This window comes from Coturnix japonica, chromosome 4, assembly GCF_001577835.2.
Source record: "Coturnix japonica isolate 7356 chromosome 4, Coturnix japonica 2.1, whole genome shotgun sequence".
NCBI lineage: Eukaryota > Metazoa > Chordata > Aves > Galliformes > Phasianidae > Coturnix > Coturnix japonica.
Window position 1 is genome coordinate 60,200,887 of NC_029519.1, and position 19,201 is coordinate 60,220,087.

The 19,201-nt window shown below is 35.4% G+C and overlaps 1 protein-coding gene across 3 annotated transcripts in view; it reads left to right on the top strand.

The window, feature by feature from the left end:
- Positions 1 to 19,201, top strand: part of CORIN (corin, serine peptidase) — a 118,162-nt gene that overhangs the window by 84,157 nt on the left and 14,804 nt on the right. For all 3 annotated transcript variants that reach the window (XM_015862236.2, XM_015862237.2, XM_015862238.2), the window contains 6 exons: positions 4,122 to 4,353; positions 8,496 to 8,641; positions 10,029 to 10,136; positions 13,831 to 13,944; positions 14,563 to 14,673; positions 15,630 to 15,759. In XM_015862236.2, coding sequence (XP_015717722.1) covers positions 4,122 to 4,353; positions 8,496 to 8,641; positions 10,029 to 10,136; positions 13,831 to 13,944; positions 14,563 to 14,673; positions 15,630 to 15,759 — 841 coding nt within the window. The remainder of the gene's footprint in view (positions 1 to 4,121; positions 4,354 to 8,495; positions 8,642 to 10,028; positions 10,137 to 13,830; positions 13,945 to 14,562; positions 14,674 to 15,629; positions 15,760 to 19,201) is intronic.

Here is a 19,201-nt window from a genome sequence, read left to right on the forward strand (position 1 = left end):
TTTGTCATAGATAACAGTTAGGATAATCAAGCATAATTTTTCCATGATAAATTCATGCTGGCTGTTCCAAGTCACGCTTACTTCATCATGTACATCCATCTTCCGGAAGGACTTTGCTCCATACCCTTCCTTTGGACTGAGGCTAGCATGGCTGGACTGCTGCACTCTGAATCCTCTTTCTTGCCATTCTTAAAGACAGCTACATTTCTTGCCCTTATTTTCCAGTCTGATGCCAGGGTTTCCATGACCTTTTGAAGATGATAAAAACCAGGCCTTCAGTGAAGTTAGCCAGTGAAAACTGAGATAGAAAAGACAATGAGTACCTTGGCCATGCTTCTGATCACTAAGTCCCTTCCCCCACTGACCAGCAGACCCCCATTTTTTCAACCTTTCCTTTTACTGCCAGTGTACTTGAAAGAGATCTTCTCACTCTTCACATTTCCCAGTAGGCTCAAATTTGGCTGAGCTCTGAGATCCATCCTTGTATGCTTGAGAAATGTCTCTCCATCTTCAGTTCCCTATTCAGTCCTTTGTCTTCCGTATATTTTCTCTTACAGTTTCAGCTCAGTCAGGAAATACATGTTTAGCCAAGACAGCCATCTTCCTTGGTACACACTGGAATGTTCAATTGTGCTCTGAGGAGGACCTCCTTTAAGAGTAAACTGTTGTCCTTCAAACTGATATTGACATAGTTAAAATCCTCCGCAAGTACCAGGGCTGACAACTGTGAGGCATCCCCTAGCTCTCTAAAGGTGTATTCATCTACCTCCTCTTTTTCAAGAGGGATCTTGTTGCATATTCCTACTGTGGAATCTGACATCACTTGAGTTGGCCTGTCCTCTGATCTATATCCATAACCAAATTATCCATGTAAGAGGAAATCTTCCATTGTTACTGAAACAGTAGGTTTGTTGTATCTTTTAATTTACTCACCTGTTCTTCAAGAAGTATCTAGAAAGTGTTATGGAATGAGATGGAAAGTATCCATATAGCACAAAACTAATAAGCCAGTTAAAAAAAAACCAAAAAAAAACCACAACAAAAACCACCAACAAAAATTAATAAAAGGTGAGTAATTTAAATTTTCTTGATTGAAATCTGAATTATCTTCATTGAATTATCTCAGTCATTTTCTCTTTCCTGTCTTACAATTTTGGAAGATTGTTGCTTGCCTGCTGAGCAGCAAGCAATGTATTGTGGAATACACATACTGGTCAAGGAGAAATACAACATTTTAAGTGGAAATATTTTTTCACCATATTTTGGTCAGTAGTCTGTGGCTATCAATATACATAATAGTACATAATCTGAATTAGACTTTTGGATTGTTTCTCTTTTTCCCAATCCAGTCCAGTAAATATGTAGTGTTTTATACAAAATAGAATGGCTAGTGTATTTGGAAAAGATTTTTCTGCTACAACATCTGGAATTACTGTGGTCTTTTTTACATATTACTATTGCTTTGCTGTAAAACTAGAGTTACCTCATCTTTGGTAAGAGATGATAAATCCCATGGAAAAATTCCCCTGGAATTTCTCATTTTTGACTAAGCATCATTTTCTAACTAAGATATGTCTTTTGTTGGAAAATTCCTGGCTAAGCATAGGCCGCATTTGCAATATTGAATATGATAGATGTTCTCAGTATGTGATATCTCCAGTCAGTTTAGGCTGGCTTCGTAAACTGGTTACAGTATATTTTGGATAACAGAACAAATATCTGAAGAGGAGATGTATGTTTATAAGGAAGATAGATCCAGGCTGTTTACAGTGGTATCAGCACCAGATGAAACACAGGATGTTCTGCCTGAATGTCAGGAAATTCTTTTCAGGTAACTGCGCACTGGAACAGTTTGCCCAGGGAGGCTGTGTAGTCTTCATCCATGATCTTCAAAAGCCATTAGATGTGACTGTGGGCAAAGAGCTCTGGGTCACCTTGCTTGAGTAGGGGTTGGATTCAGATGACCTACAACTTCTGACCCAAACCATTCTGTGATTCTCTGAAATATTCCGCTCACTTCTGTTGAAATTGCAGTTGGGAGAGTTTCAGGCTTACTACAAGTGAACAACATATCCTCATATCTAGTATAATATATGATACTCCTTTGTTTGGAACCAATTCCTGCATAGCAGGTAGTACAATTTAATAATAAAATATGGAGATATTAAAAATAGCTATAAATACATTAGAATAACACACAATGGATTCTATCCCTAGTTCCCCACTTATTCAGTTGTACAGTAAATGGAGCAGCACGATCTCTGAAACTAGGGTCGACATCAGAAGGAAAGATTAACATTAGGAGTTCTTAAATTCAATCAGAAGTTCTCATGGAGTATGTGTTCTGATTGGTACTCTGGTTGGTGATTACAGGGTATTGGGTGTAAGATTCAAGGTAGTTTTTTCAAACCTATCATTACACTTGCACAGAACTTGATAGAATCTTTCTAAGTACAGTGTGAAAATTTGTAATGACAATGAAAATGTGAAGAGCTGTTCTACAGCAGCATTTCAAAAGGCTAGATTTTATTCTGTTATTTACCTAAGCCACTATAAATGTGAGGCATAGCAGAAAAGACAACAATACTTGTGTATTTCTACCCTTTGCTCTTGAAAATGTTATGTTATACAAACACCTGGAGCACTGCGTGTAGTTTTGTGTTCAGGAAGAACTGATGAGTATGTAAAATCCTGTAAACATCATGAGGTGTTACTGGGGAAAAACTGAAACACAAAGAATGAACTGATCTGAGTGCAGCCTTTTCCCCTTCCGACTCAGTATATTCTATGATGCTATAAAATTCGTTGTGAAGAAAAGGAAATGGCTTCCATATGAGTAGAATTTTTGACAAATGGTGTATTTGACCATAATCTCATACACTGCAAAACTGGGAATAAGTGGTTTGAGACAACAGAAATAGTTAAATGTTGGCAGTATGCAAGGACATAGTAGGGAGATAAGCTGTATTCAAACTGAGCTTCATGTTCCTCACGTGAGAGAGGTAAGTACTAAAAAAGATATAATAGCGAATACCAGTCCAAGAAACAATGGCCATTTCCTCTGTTTAACTCAATAATTCACTGATGAATCTTAAGCAATCTGATCACATACTGTGCTGGCAACTGACATTAGCAACTCTGTGGTGGAGAGTATTAACGTTAATATACTCTTTCTTCAGTAATATCCAAATATCTACAGTCTTTGATAATAAATATCCTACAAATAGTATACTTTTCTCAAGCTACGTTTTCTCATATTTTTAAAGTAAGTAAAATTAAATTTTCATTTAAGCACTAAATGTGATGTATGTATGACTTAAAATATCATATTGGTCTCAGTACTAAATAAAATAAGTACTAAATAAAAAACTGAATTTCAGTTTGAACTGAAATTCTGTACATTGTTTTCTGATGTGATGGAAAACTGAAAAAAAATAAAATAATTGATTGATTGCAAATTTGGGAAGGAATGCAAAATCTGCTCAACTTTTAAAATTCTAACTGTTCCGACAGTTCAATATTGAATAACCCACCTAAAAACTGATGATTCTTATATATAGCCGGAGTTTGTGTAATCATATGGACTAGTAGCCTGTTGTTTTTTTTTTTGGTTTTTTTTTTACCCTTGTTTATCATTTCCATTAGTACCTATATCTTATTTGAATTAAATTATTCCCACTCAGATCTTTTTATTCAATATTTATGCAATTTGTCCCCATTCCTCCTTCATATATCAGAAGATTCCAAGATTTTTGCAGATCTTATACTGTAAGAACAAAACCAAAGGGAAATAATATTGTTTTATATACAGAGAGATTTATAATCTCTTTCCCTAGAGATTTTCATGATCTGACTGGAGAAAGACCTGAGAAGCCTTTTCTGTTCTCAGAGCTGACTGTGCTTTGATCAGGAGGTTAAACTACAGAGCTCCTGTGGTCGCTTCTAAGCTGAAGTACCTTATCATCCTATCATTATCTTTGATAATTGCCCTTTCAGTATGAGATGTGTAGTGTAGCACACCAGTAGGAAGTGTATTAGTGCGATTTCTTCTATAATTCACTTAAACTTGAAATGTGTTTCTTAATTTTAATTTTTTTTAAATGGTTTTATTTTTGTGGAAGGTCAGTGTGAACCAATTACTTTGGAACTCTGTATGAACTTGCCTTACAACTACACTAGTTACCCAAACTACCTGGGGCACAGGACTCAGAAAGAAGCTTCTGTCAGCTGGGAATCTTCTCTCTTCCCAGCCCTGGTTCAGACCAACTGCTACAAGTACCTTATGTTTTTCGCCTGTACAATCTTAGTACCAAAATGTGACCCCCATACAAATCAACGGATCCCACCTTGCAGGTACAATACTACACTACATTTATTTCTTAACTGTCATTGTCTGTCATATTAATCTTTCTAATTTTTCTGCCTTTGTTGAATATGCCAGAAATTTTACTTTGCAGTTCCGCAGGAAGAGGTTTCTGAAGTATTTAAAACAAGGAGAGGAACAGCAGTTCTATTTATTGTCAAAATGTATAGACATTGTGGGATATATACCCACATAATAAAATGTGGGATTTTATTATGGGGAATTTCCCACTTCAGTTTGATTAGAATTGCACTATTATATTAGATATTTAAATGTAGAATGAATTAATTAGATTTGGAAATTTCTCATAATACTTATTTGCATTTGTATAACATTTTACGGAAAGCCAGAGCCAAATACTATTAATAACAATGAAGATTTTAATGCATTTTATATTTCTGAACTAGAGGATTGTCATAAAATATAATGTCAGATTAACTTTCTTTCACCCTCATCAATTAATATCACTGTGCTTTTAAGGTTTATACCAAAAGAGATTTGTTCCTTCCTATACTGCGTTTCTCTCTTTTCTTGGTCTTCCCTGCCCATATTAATGATTTAATACCTAGTGCAATGAAAATTGCAATGCATTTCCTAAGGATTCCTATCATGTAGCATTTGTTGACACATAAATAATGTTATTTGTCCAGTGACATATACCTTCTTGTTATGAGTTGATATTGAGATGTGGGGAAATGTACTAAGATAATTTAAGATATTTATTCTCACTTAGGGACGTACCAGGTATGTGATAATATTACTTACAGCATGAAGTTAGAGACTAGTTTGTGCAAGCTCTGATTCAGCCTTGTGTGTTTGAAAACCAACTCTTTATTTTTTTATTTTTTTAAAGAATTCACTGTGATGTGTAAAAAAAATTGGTCTCATTTTAATGTAGAGAGACAAAAATTAAATTATAGGCTTTAGCAGCTACATACCTAGTTAACAGATTTTAGGGAGTATTGCAATCTATTTGAAATACAGTAATAATCTTCAAATTTAAAGTATTGAACAGAAACATGAAGAGGAACTAAGAAAAAAACATATCATGGCTTTGTTTGAACCCTGTGAGATTTACCTGGGCACACTGCTCAAGCCTGCCTTGGTCTCTCTGGGTGGCATCCCATCCTTTGGACATCTCAGCTGTACCACATAACTTGGTGTCATCCACAAACTCGCTGAGTGTGCACTTGATCCCACTGTCAGTGTCATTGATGAAGATATTAAAGAGCATCAGTCCCAGTACTGACCCCTGAGGGATACCACTCATCCCTGATTTCCATCTAGACATTTAGTTATTAACCACCACTCTCTGGATAAGATCTTGCAATCAGTTTCTTGTTCATCAGACAACCCGCCCATCTCTGTCCAAATTGGAGAGAAGGATTGGTAGTGGACCATGTTAAAGGCTTTGCTGAAACCCAGATAAATGACACCAGTGCTTCTTCCCTTGTCCACTCATGCAGTTGTTGATTTGTTGACAGTGCCGCAACAGCTGCAGGTTTTTTGAGATGAGTTTTGACTAAAGAGTTTAGAAACAAAAAATCCACAAGTCTGCTGTCAATTTCTTTAGTATTCTGATACCCCAGTTCTGTAAGTGAAATTCAGTAAGCAATGTGGGAAGGATTTAACAAATAAAAACATTACGAATTGGCATTTTTCCCTAAGAGAGTTTCAGTAGGCTTCCATGTGCACTGAGATAAGCACAACTTTTAAGGTGACCTACATTTTAATTCTTTCACCACAGACTTACAACTGAATGGCAAGCAATAGCTTTTGGAAAAGGCCAGCTTTGTCCAAAAAGTTGAATGCACTGAGAACATGTGAATGACAGAGTTAGCTTGGATGTTTCAGCTAACAACATCTTTTTAAATTTTTTTAATTATTATTTTTAATTTAATCACGGTATTATTATTACTTTTGTTTTTAGACATCAGTTAATAAAATAATTTCTGCAGTTCAGAAACTTAAGGTCATAATATAGTGAGAGTCAGGCTTTTTGATATTGAGAAGAATCTTAAAGGAAATTCAAAAGTATGTCATATCAAACTAGATATGAATGAATTGACATTGACTAGCTAGGTTGCAGTTGCATGACTGTTTTCTTTAGTACATTTTGTCTCATTTCATGTAGACATGCTAATAGAACTCAGCCTGTACTCTGTATTCAGAAGCTATTAACAGAGTAAAAGCATCATTTTAGAGTTATGGGCTAGATGCTTTGCAGAGTGTGTGGTAAATAAAATACACAGCAATTACAATGTAGTGCAGCTTTAATGTCTTCATTCTAGCTGCTGACATCAATGTGGAATAACCTGGTGCAGAAAAACATTGGCTCTCCTTCATATAATCCCCCCAGCAAAATGAAATTTGAGAAGAATGATGATGTCTTGTTTTCTCAGATAAGAATAGAGAAGGATCCTTTAATTGATCCTAAATAGACCTATATGCTAGGTTTTGGTCACTCCATTTCTTGAAGCTTGCAGGAAAAGGAAAAACAAACACAATAAAGAAACAACAACAACAACAAACAGGTCAAAAATTAAAGGCAACATGGTGAAAGGAACAAAATGCTTTCCATGAAAGGATATGCTGTTCCTAGAAGAAAGATCTGAAAAATTCAGCTTTAATGCAAAGCAAGCTAAAAATGACAAAAGGAAAAGTGAAAATAAAATAGAGGTGGATGGGATCCTGTGGTTGAATATTTTTCAAAATACAGGAACAAAGGAGAACTTTCTTTGAAGCAGCAGTAGAAAGTCTAAGCAATTAAAGGTGTAGAAGGTATGATCTAAAAGGTACAATTGAATGCATTGCTAAGTATAGAGATGAGACACTATTGTCTTCAGAAAGGTAAAAATGAACTGCTATGATGAAATAATTCACTAGGTTATTTAATGGGGGCTGAACTAGCAAGCAGTGTTTGTCAAAAGGTTCTTACTGCAGATTGCATAGACAGTGTTCCACCAAACAACGTTTGAAACTGATACCATGGCTGGTTATACTAATACTATTAATACTGACACTTTTGAACTCTCTTAAAGAAGAGGAAGTTGAAACAAAGAGGAATTCAACATACCACAGATAAAAGAATGTATTGAACAGCACCTCAGCAGCAATTCCAGGCAAAAGGAGTCATTAAATGTTTAAAAGAACTGTTAACCTAACAGGAGAATTTCCAGTGAGGCATTTTTGCTTTGTAAATTTGAGGCATGGGATATCAATGTGGATGGAATGAACTAAGTTTATGTGATTGGTCCTGTGTTTTTATGATCAGAAAATAAATATGCAACAGAAGGTCCATACTTGTGTCTTTTTGTAGATGCGACAGAAGCTTCTGTTGCTTTAAATGCAAGTACCTGACTAAAGTGATCTGTGCTTTTATTTTATTGAACTTCCTGGGGAATTGATTGCTCTTTTGTTTGTGAATTTAAATATGTTGTCCTTCTGGGACGACATTTCTAGTAATGTCTGAGTAGGAGTATTTCAGCCCCGCAGTTCCTACACTGTATTCACTGTGTGCATCCAAAATACTGTCAAAATATTTAGAACTGCCTGTTCTTATAAACCTTAAAATTTCTCAGAGACAAAGATTCATTTCATCACTACACTGCTCTTTAGGTGATGTGTGTGGTGGCGTTTTGAGGTAGCGTCATCAGAAGAGATAGCATTTTATTGGTACAAAATATGATTAACTTTTTTTTATCCTTGATGGAGAACTGTGTTGCTTATAAAAGTTTTGCTGCCACCCTTATGGAAGAGAGGATATTTGTAAGTAATTATATTTTCTTATTATATTATAATTTGGATACATTCAGGAATATGATTTAGTAGAGAGTTGTTAGTTAGGGTATTATGGTTAGGTCATTGTTGGACTTAATGATCTTTAGGTCTTTTCCAACCTGAGTGATTCTATAATCCTATAATAGTTTCTGTACAGCAATTTTAACTCATGTTCCAACAAAAGTAATATATCTATCTTTATAGATATTTATATTTACATATACAAATATAATTAACTGATTTTTCCTTGATCATCTTCTGTAAATTTAGCTGGGATTATTAACTTCTAAAACACAGTAATTTCTAAGACTTTTACTCAGTTATTCTGTGTGACTCCACTTTATCTCCTCAGGACGTTATGTGTACAGTCTAAGGAACGCTGTGAGTCTGTGCTTGGGATTGTAGGTCTGCAGTGGCCGGAGGATACTGACTGCATTCAGTTTCCAGATGAGAACTCAGACAACCAAACTTGTCTGACACCAGATGAAGATGTAGAAGGTATGTATAGCAAAAATTAGAAATTGTGTTTCTGAAGATACTGATTTATGGTTTGGGTTTTTTTTGTTTGTTTGTTTGTTTTGTTTTTGTTGGTTGGTTTTGCTTTCATACCTCCCCTTTAAATTATAATAGGTCATGTAGGGTGACTTAAATCATTAATGTCATCTAATAACTGTAGGAATGATTCTAAATCATTTATCAGAGAATTCACAAGCCTACTGTTTGCAGATAAGAGGAAGTTTTTGTAAGGGTCAATCTTTGAAATTCAGTGTTTGAAATTTCTGTCTGACATCACATCTACTACTTGTTTGTATTTGTACTCCACTTTTTAAAACCTATCTAGATGATATAATAATGATTTTCTAACAAGAAGTGAAGTCTTGGCTGTCTTAAAGAAGCTAAGTCCCATGACATCTCTGCGAGAAATATTGTAAGTTTAGCGTCTTTGCTAGCAACTGTTTGCTCTTTTTTTAAAAAAAAAAACTATTGGGTTTTTTTGTTTGTTTGTTTTAAAATGGGATGTGTCCAGTCAGTAGCAACTGGCAGATTCAATTTTCTAGAGTTCAGCGATAACACTACTCATGAGTATGAACATGGAAGAAAAGAATGGAATTGCCTTATGTGATCTACATTTTCTTTGTTCTGTGTATTAAGAGTGACTGTGCAGTTGTTTCTTCTGCCTCGGTCATCTCATGTGAGGTCTGTGGGGGGATTCTGACCTGCCTTTGTTCTTGCCAAAGATGTCAGTGAAATGCTGGGAAAACAGAAAAATGATGTTTGCCATTGTACTGATCTTTGTTATCCTTTTCCTCCCACTTGCCTACATGGTGATGACAATCTTTCCACTTTTTGATCTTGCTTAGAGAAAGCAATGAGTGACAGCTATTTGGTCTGTAGTTTGCTTAGTGAAAATTTATTGCTAATTAGTATAATGAAGCATTCTGAGAAGCCACCAAAGCAGGTGTAGTAATAAGTACCATTTCTTCATGAGAAGTCCATGTGCAGATATATCACTTGGGGAGTAGTAAAAGATGTAAAACTCCATAGTAATGAAATCCTTTGTCATGGGACTCTGAGAGACGAGGAAATAATTTCATCAAAAGGCTGATGGAAAGGAATTAGTAATCATGATCAAGCAGTATGTAGGAATGGAAAGGCAAACTTTTTGCATAACATGGTCAACTATGGGAAATTGCATTCCACCCCATTTACAGTGCAATTGTTAAGAATAGTTACCTAATACACGGTTTCAATTCATTGTTTCACAAGGTTTCTGTTCCTGTCATTTATCGTTCCAAAACAGTCACAGTAATAAATAACCACTCACATGATGATTAAGCTTTCAGCTTATGGAGTCTTGTTTCTGTCTGTTCCTTGTCACTGACAGAATGTTCACCCAGCCACTTCAAATGCCGTTCAGGGAGGTGTGTCCTGGCATCCAGGAGATGTGATGGTCAAGCTGACTGTGAGGATGACAGTGATGAAGACAGCTGTGGTAAATAAATTAAATGAGTTGGAGGGCACTTTCTACATGAAGAGTAGCTGAGTCATTGGAGTTTTTCTTCACTTAATTGAACCATAGCATGATGGTTCACAGGATAAGTCCCTTTTTCTGCAAGAAAAAAATGTATTTGACAGCAAATATTTATAGTCTAGTGACAGTAAAAATGTTTTGGCAATAATTCTTCTTGATCAATGTCAACATAATTTATTATATAATTGAGATTCTGCTAACTTTGTTCTATGATGTCTGAGTGTTCATGTAGTAATCAAGATAAAAATTGCTCCACATTTAATTCTTCTGATATTGCTGGAGGTTCCAATGAGCTAAAATATAACTTCCTAGCAGTTTATATCTTGAATTTGTAAGTATGTTCATAGAAACATTTTCACTGTGGTATGTTAACACAAGATATGTGCTACTAAAGTGGATTCTGGGTAACCTTAGCCATGGGTGTAACTATAAAGTGGTAACCACAGATTTTATTCTCTGGTACATACAAGAACAAAATTATTGTAGAGAATCTCTTGGCTCCTTGCTTAAGGGGATATACTGAGTTTGAGTATAACCAGCAAATATCTTGTTCACTGTTTCCTTGTACATGCTGGCAGGAGTATTCTGAGAAGGCATTTAATACTATTGCCTACCATACCGTGTAGGCTTTTTGGAGTTCTGCACGTTGTCCTGCTATTACAAGGGGCAAAAAGAAAAATTACAAACCATAAAGAATTTAGAGAGAAGATGTGAATACGAGTAAGGAATTTGAATATTCTGGCAGTGCAGAGCTAAGGCTGTACAGTCTTTTTTTTTAACAGCCAATTAGATTAAGAGCTGGAGGAAGTGGTTGCGGAGGAAAAATATCTGTGGTAATAAAAGATTCTCCTCTCTGCTGCAGACACACACACAAAAAGATCCAGCATCTGAAAGCTGAAGCTAAATTGAAATGCAAGCTCGTCACTTCTATAAAGTTATCTTTTATAAGAGCAGGTTGTTTTAATGCTTGGTACAGTGAAGGCATAATTTATCACTAAGAAGCAATGTATTCTAAAACTCAGGGAGTTTTCCAATCAAGATTGTACTCTGCCTGCTCTTCTACACCATTTACATCCCCTACAAAAATAAAGAGAGAAAGAGATGATAATCAAAATAGGATTTAATTTAAAATCAGTTTTGGATTTCAAAGGCAGACATGATTATCAGAGTAATTATTTCGGAGCTGATAGTCTTTTTGCCTTTGAATTGTCTTGAATGTCCTCCTCACCAAATATTCTTTGCTGCCACTGTTTTAACTCCTTAGAACACTAATTTCTGTGTGTCTTTTATGATAATTTTATTCTGCTAGTCATTAACATATGAAATATTGCCCTAATATATAACATTAATTTTTTTGGTGGATCTCTGTTCGTCTCTGTAGTCTAGACAGAATGTCACTAGCAATCAGCAGAATTCTTATCAGCACCTATAAATATGGAAAGCTCTATCTGCTAGGAAATTATAGCTGTCAGAGTGACATTACATTGACCAGAGGTAATGTTGTTACTGAAGAACGGACAGTCCTTGTAGAGCTCCAGAAGTAACCATCTCTGGTGCATTTATTTTCCATGCTTGTTGATCTTCCCGTATGTAAATGACTAGCTCATATTTTCTTAGCTTGACCATTTAAAATTTTATACCACTAAGTAGCAGTCAGCACGCATTTAGTTACAATTATTGAAGTGCCTTTCAGAGTCATAGCTTTCAAACGTTGGAATATTTTCCCAGTGCAGGGAGGAGGAGGCTGGTGGAGACTAGTTACAGTGTTTGGATAATTAATTACCATTTCCTGAAATGGAAGGTAGAACAGACTAATAGGAGTAAGGTATACTTTGCCCGCAATAAGTAAAACTGTGTTCAGCACAACCTATCTCCTCTCATTAGGAATTCCTTTCATACCTCCATGTGATCTCTGGGAACTTTCAACACTGAAACTACAGTGAAGTCATAGGACTTGAGTATGACTTAGACTAGAATTTGAGAAGAAAATTTAAACAAGTGTTTTGAATGTGAGACTCTTTGAGTGTGTTTCAGGAAAGTGTGAAGAATTTAATTTCTTAAAATTATTATTAAGAAAGAGGTGAAGAGAGTTTGTGGTATTAAAGATGCTTAATTGTAATTGATCTTATTAATTTACTGGCTGCTGAACAATGCCTCTGGCAGAGAGCAGAAGAGGGTCCTAAAAAAGTGCTAATGATGCTGAGGAAATAACACTCAAAACAAGTATTGTCCTTGACTGTTTATTCCAGTCTGTATTATGACTCCAGTGTTTTAGCTTAAGAAAAAAATGTGGACTTAATGTTAAGGACCTCCCTGCAATGAACAGGGAATTCAGTATGAAATAATTTTTTTCCAGGGGGCTCTCTCTATTTGTCTACAGTGCTCTCAAAAATAAGTCTTGCAGAGTCATGGAACATTTCACAGTATAGCACAGTAATGTGCAATGAAGGGAAAAAACAAATATGAACTTGATTAATTGTAAACACTTCCTCTCAAAAACTGTGAGATTGATAAATTAGATTTTTGAATTTTATTTTGCTTTCATATCAGATTCCTAACACAACTGACATTCTTTGGTCTTTATAGAAATTGGTTTCAATTATTGCAAATATTATCAAGAAGGAGATCTGGAAAATGGCCGTATTCAAAAAAGGTCTTCTGTCATGTGGAATTAGTCTCATTGGTTCTAGTATATTTTTTTATCTGTATGCTTAACATTTTTAATGTGGTTTATTCAATCTAAGTAAATAAAGCCCTCTGCATATCCAGTTACAGTTAAACCTGGTTACAGTCTTCCAGTAATCATGTGAGCTAGTAGTGATTCACTGGCACGCATATTAGTAAAATCATCACTTCTGAAATAATACTCAGAAAAAGTGTATTTACTTACTAACTTAATGTTTATATGTTGCTGCAGTTCCAAATCCGAGAAAACAGAGGTGCTGTTTCAGATACAGTGTGTGAGCAGAGATCAAAACTATTTGTCTGAGGGTGCACCAAGACTGTCACCTGAATCTGAGCTTGAATTAAAAGGAAAACTAGCATTGTCAGCTGTAAAACAGGCAGTGAGTGGTGCATTTCAGCAGTTGCGATACCAACAGTAGTATAGCATGCTATGTAGGCTTTTGTTCATCAGTGGCAAAAATGAACAGCTCATGGTGGTTCCTATGTTGAAAAACATAGCACAGAACTTGTGCTATCAAGCACTTTGTATATGCTGTAGTTTCCATGGTATGTCACTGACTTTAGGATTTTAAATGATTTTATATTAAATGCAAATAGTTTTACTTTATCTATCTTTGCATTTATATATATATAATATATATATATTATATATATAGTAAATACACTTGAAGAGTTGTGATTGACCTCTTTTGAAACTTCTGAGCTAATGCCTAAATCATTATTTACAGCATATGTGTAGCATAGTATGGATTATTATTTTAAAAGCAGTAAAGTGTGATACACTTTATATCCGTTTAATAAATACGCATTGTGGCAATTTTACTTCCATATTTTTTTTCATTACTAACTATTCTACTTAACTTCTAGAATTAATGGTGCAACTGAAAATATTTTGAGTGTTTCAAGATTACTAAGGAGCTGATTTGATATTACATGTGATTACTTGAAAACTTTGCTTTTCTGCCTCCAGGCTGTAAAGAAAGGGGTCTTTGGGAGTGTCCTTTGAAGAAGATCTGCATCAAACACACAATGATCTGTGATGGTTTCCCAGATTGCCCTGACATGATGGATGAAAAGAACTGCTGTAAGAGTTTTTGTGGTTTTAATTCTGCAAAGGGCCAGTCACATTCTTAGGATCTTGTGCTCCAGAAGAACCGGATGTAAAAATACTCTATACAGACAAAAAGGCATAGTTATTCTCTGTTTCCTTTTCACTCCTTCCATGGCACCAGTTTCTCTTTTTCTTCACCTTTTGTCCTCTGGTGTTCGCATCCCTGGATCCTTGCTGTCTCCTTGCTGACTCCAGCCCTCTCTATCCCCCATGTTTCTTCTTCTCACATCTTGCCTTTTTTCCTGCTCTTCCACAAGTCAAGGTTGAACAGGGGACTCCTTGAAAACAGGAAGAAAACCCAACATAGATATACATATATATACACACATATATCTGGTGTCTGGAGATGAGGTCAGGATTTACAGGGAGATTATACAGCTTTCATCTGCAGCTTTCTGCAGCTTGAGTTGACATTGGTATCAGAAAACTAAAAGTTTTTTTAAGTATATCAAAAGTGTGAGGAATTCTAAAGTGGGCTGCATGTCAGATCTGTGCCTACCTTCGCCCTTTACATTTTTGTTCCAGTCTCTATGTGCATTTCATATTGGTTATTCTTTTTCTCAGAGTGAACTGTGATTTTCCTCCTTGCAGCATTTTGTGAGAAGGATGAGCTTGAATGTGCCAACCATGAATGTGTGCCACGTGAGCTCTGGTGTGATGGACAAGCAGATTGCAGTGACAGCTCAGATGAGTGGGACTGCGGTAAGTTTCTGCCACAGCATACTCTACCCCAAAGTGATGTTTCGGTTGATGGTGGTATCAATATATTAATGATAATAATCAATGGTGATTTGGTTTAGAATGCAATGGCAGTGGTGGAGAGATCTCCTATTATTACCAACGGCAGACTGGATTCAAATTGGTAAAAAGGTGGGAAAAAGGAAAGAAAAGAAAAACTCAGTGTTAAGTGTCACAGTGCAAAGATACAAGTAAAATAGCACTGCAGGGAACTTCTAAATGATGTGTGAAATCAGGAAAGTACTGTGGACAGATGAGAGAGGAACAAGGCATGTGGATGTAGAATTTATTTAGTCAAAAACTCTAAGCCCTGATTCTGTACTCAAGAAATTCAGCGTGAAACTCCCACAGTGAAGGATGTAGATTTCTGCTTGTGCAATTTGGAACAGTTTGAGATGCTTTTTATATGTGATAAAGGTAGTTCACATGCTTTTAAATGTAGATAAGAAAGAAGTAATGATTATGATCTTTCTTGTTAAAAGATGCTGTTAGTTTTTTTCCTTCTTTAATTACACCCAAATATCAGTAGATAAGAACGATACAAATTACTGAGAGTCAAACAAAGGTATCATTCCTACATCAAGCAATATTCGTCCCTCTAACTACCTTAGTGATTTCAGTTAAATTATTTGTAGGGTAAAATATGTAACAAGATTAAGACTGTCATAAGCCCATGCTAACCTCTGCTGTAGTGATTATCTAATCCTCTAGATGTCTACTGTTTAGTGTCTTATACTGTTCAACATTATCAAGATTCTAATAGCCATTGTTGCCTTGAGTTTAAATTGTACAGCTATTGAACATACGAAATCAACAAAAGTGACAGCATCTTGGAAGAATGTAGCCATAGGTTTTGATATACCATACATAAAACAAATCATATGAAATAACAATAAAGTTATTTTTCTTTTTCTTCACAGTTACCCTGTCTAAAAACATGAATTCCTTGATGTTTCTGACCGTTCACAGGTCAGCTGCTGATAATCATGTTTGTGCTGATGAGTGGCAAGAAAATTTGAGCCAACTGGCCTGCAATCAAATGGGTTTAGGGTAAGGTCAGTAGTTTGTAGCATTGGTGAATTTCTTAGGACAGTGGAGTGATAGATATTGATGTGAATGATCATTGATCACTGTGACCCACACAATATTAGACTTAGTTTGGAAATAACAGAGAGAAATGAAATAATGAAAATTTGTGAATTAAGATAGAAGCAAAAACAAATATCTAGACACTTTCACCATTTTATAAGTGTTACATGATTGTTTAGAGTCTTGAAAAGACAGAAATGTCCTGGCAAACATCGATATTCAAACTTGCAGTTATTTCTGAGGCTCAGAATTGTTTGGAAACGTGTTACTCTGTCTTCCTAAAAAATCGGTGCAGACTTGTCTCCCAGAACACTGGAAAGTATCTGTGTGTTCTACAATAAATACAATATGATAGGCTACCAGATATAGTTAATTTAGATATCTCAAAACATAGAATTGCTAATGGTAGAGCTATCTGAGTGTATCTCAGAAAAAAAAGAAATAGTCTCTATGGATTTTTCGTATTTCATGTACACTGTCATCTGCTTTGACATTCAAAGCTGTATTCTGCTAAGAAACGACAAGCTTGATGGAATAGAAGGATATTTTGCCAGTGTCTTACCCCCTAATTGGGTTAAGACATCTCTATCTGCCTTTGACCACCACAGATATTGACATACAATCTTATTCTTTGTACCTTTCCTTAGGAGACACAGGAAGATAAAGACCTTGGCTTACGTTGTCTGCATTTAACCTACTCTGTATCGTCTGCCTTTCTTACACATAGTTATCATGTACTAATCCAACTGATTTTGAGTTTGGTGTGAAATTATCATCAGTAGAAACGTATGCTCCTCCTTCTTCAGTGGGTTTATAGAGCAGAAGTCATTCTAATACTCCTCCCTTCTAAGAAATGTGTGAGACACAAATGCTTAAATTTCACAAATTCGCTTTCTGAAAGGGAAAACTCATTGAAAATTTTCTATACATTCTTTTTAGTGACAGGTGATAATGTGAAGGGAAATGGGAAATTTCAGTTCAAAACTGAAATCTGTAACTTCAGTTTGATGCTAATTTTCAGTTTTAGCTTTTCCTTCCAAGATTCAGGGAACAGAAGTAGTGTGTGTTTTTCCCTTTCTTAATGTCCCACTTTTTGTTAAGGCCAACTGAAACTTGATTTTATTATTTTCCAAATTTGAGGGAGCAGCCACTGCTGAAAATAGAGTCCATTAACTGTGAAGAAGAACACAACAAGAAAAAGATGCGCACATCATAACATTTCATAAAGGACAAATATGAATTAATACAGTTATTTGACTTTTCTTTAACATGTCTTAGGGATTCAGTGGAAATGTTCCAGTAGATAACATTTTCTGCGTGGGCAGAAGATTGAATAATACAATAATCACTGTAAAATCTGATCTAAAACCATAGATTTCATCTGTACTGCATTATTTATTTGACTTATGATGTCACGAAAGACTGAATATGATGTTGAAACCAATTGCATATTTATTAAGTTATTTCAAGTCAGCAATAAGGTTAATAGAGCGCAACTAATGATGCAAGAAATTCCTTTTTATTCTTAAGAATTTATATTGAAGAAAAAAACCAAACATATTTAAAGCAGTGCTTTTATTTAGATATTCCTAATAGGAAATATTTCATTGTGTGCTTTCTGAAAATAAAAGGTGTGAATATACAAATTTTGGCCATGTTATCTTATAATGCTACTAGTTGTGTTGCTATGCAAATTTCATTAAGTATGATGCTATGTGATTTTAATAGTACTCTTTTTTTTTTTTTTTTTTAATTATTCTTAGAGATAAATAGTGCAAAGTGGAGATTTCTTAATAACTAGAGCTGGAATTGCAAGGAGAGCTGTCATGCAGTATTATTTTCTGTTTAATTCTGAGGTGGCTGATACACAGCTATGTCTGGTGTTTCCCCAAATGACAAATCCCAATTACTACATAATATTGTAAAGTTTAAAATATGAATGTCTTTCTCACAGCTTATATATAATTTTAATTATTCAGCCTATATAATCTGAAAGAAAAAAAAAAGAAGATGAAGCTTTAATGACAGTGATTAAAATTAGATTAATTTAGCAGGAACATATTTTGCAGAATAACAGTCTCTTTGTCTGCTTGGGAAGTTGAAGCCCTCTGTCCGAAGCATCATTAAAGGTGATTCTGTTCTGCCTATTACACAAACTCAGTCTATTTTCCTGGCTGTCAGCCATTCCACAGATGATGTTTTTCCAGTTTTTTGTGCAATATCTTGTGTGATGCAACACCACAGAAAACTGTGGACTCCAGGCATTGTCTGAAAGTTCTTTGACTAATGGTGCCTTAAATTATCCTAAGCTAGTTCTTAGCAGGTATTTCATTTTCCACTAGTGCAAAAAGAAAGCTAGGTGCAAAGTCAACTTTTTTTTTATGACGCTGAGAGGAAAATCTTAGTAGAGTTCCTGTCTTAGATTTTGTAAAGATTACAGAGAGGACTATTAGATCACCTGCTATGACTGCCTAACAGATGGTTTTGTTGCACCGCAGAGAATGAGAAAGCATTTGGAAAGAAAATAAGCCAGACAGGAGCAAGAGTCTGAATCCCACATTTAAATACAGGAAAGCAATATTCTGGAACTTCATTTTTCTGGTAACACAGAGAATGGAAAAACAATTGCCACTGATTTCTCAGGTCAACGTTAGATGTATGTAAGCACATTAGCTGCGCGTGCTGCTGTGTTGCACAAAATGGGCGTACTGTGCTTGTTAAGAATGTTGTTATGTTCAGAGATTTATCTTGATGTTTAGTTGAAGAAAGTCATTTTCACTTATTATGAAGGCCTCGTTTTTGTTAATGAAGCAATAATGACAAAAACATGGCGTGCTCAGATAAAAAAATTGACAAGATGAGGTGTTAGTGGAACTGTTTGTCTACTCTATGGCAATTAAGAGGAGTAGAGTTTCCTTCTTTGCAATAGGATGACAGAGCAAATGTCATAATTGTTTGATTGGCTTGTAAACATTAGAGTACAGGGGAACTTTAGCTGATCTATCTGGTCTGGTATAGCACTATCAGCATACAATTATAGGTGTTGTTTATAAAAAATCACCCTGAGCTCCTCTACTTCCTATTCCTGCTGCTCCCTTTCCTGGCTTCACCCCTGGTGATCCACAGAAAGAGGCAGCTTCTTTTGCTTCTTTACTCTGTCGTAGCTTCTAGTGTTTGTATTTACGGAAGTGGAAGGCCAGTTTCTTGCTCCTGCTTGACTTTCTTCCTTCCTAATCCTTTCTCATTCGATATTTGTGCTGTAACATTCCTTATAATATTTGCTCAACCAAGCAGTCAAGGTGCTGGAGCTATGATCAGTTTTTTTCTTCTCACATTAATTATGTTTTCTTACTACTTTCTAACTTGTCATCAGGATTACGGAAGTGTCTAAACAAAATCACAG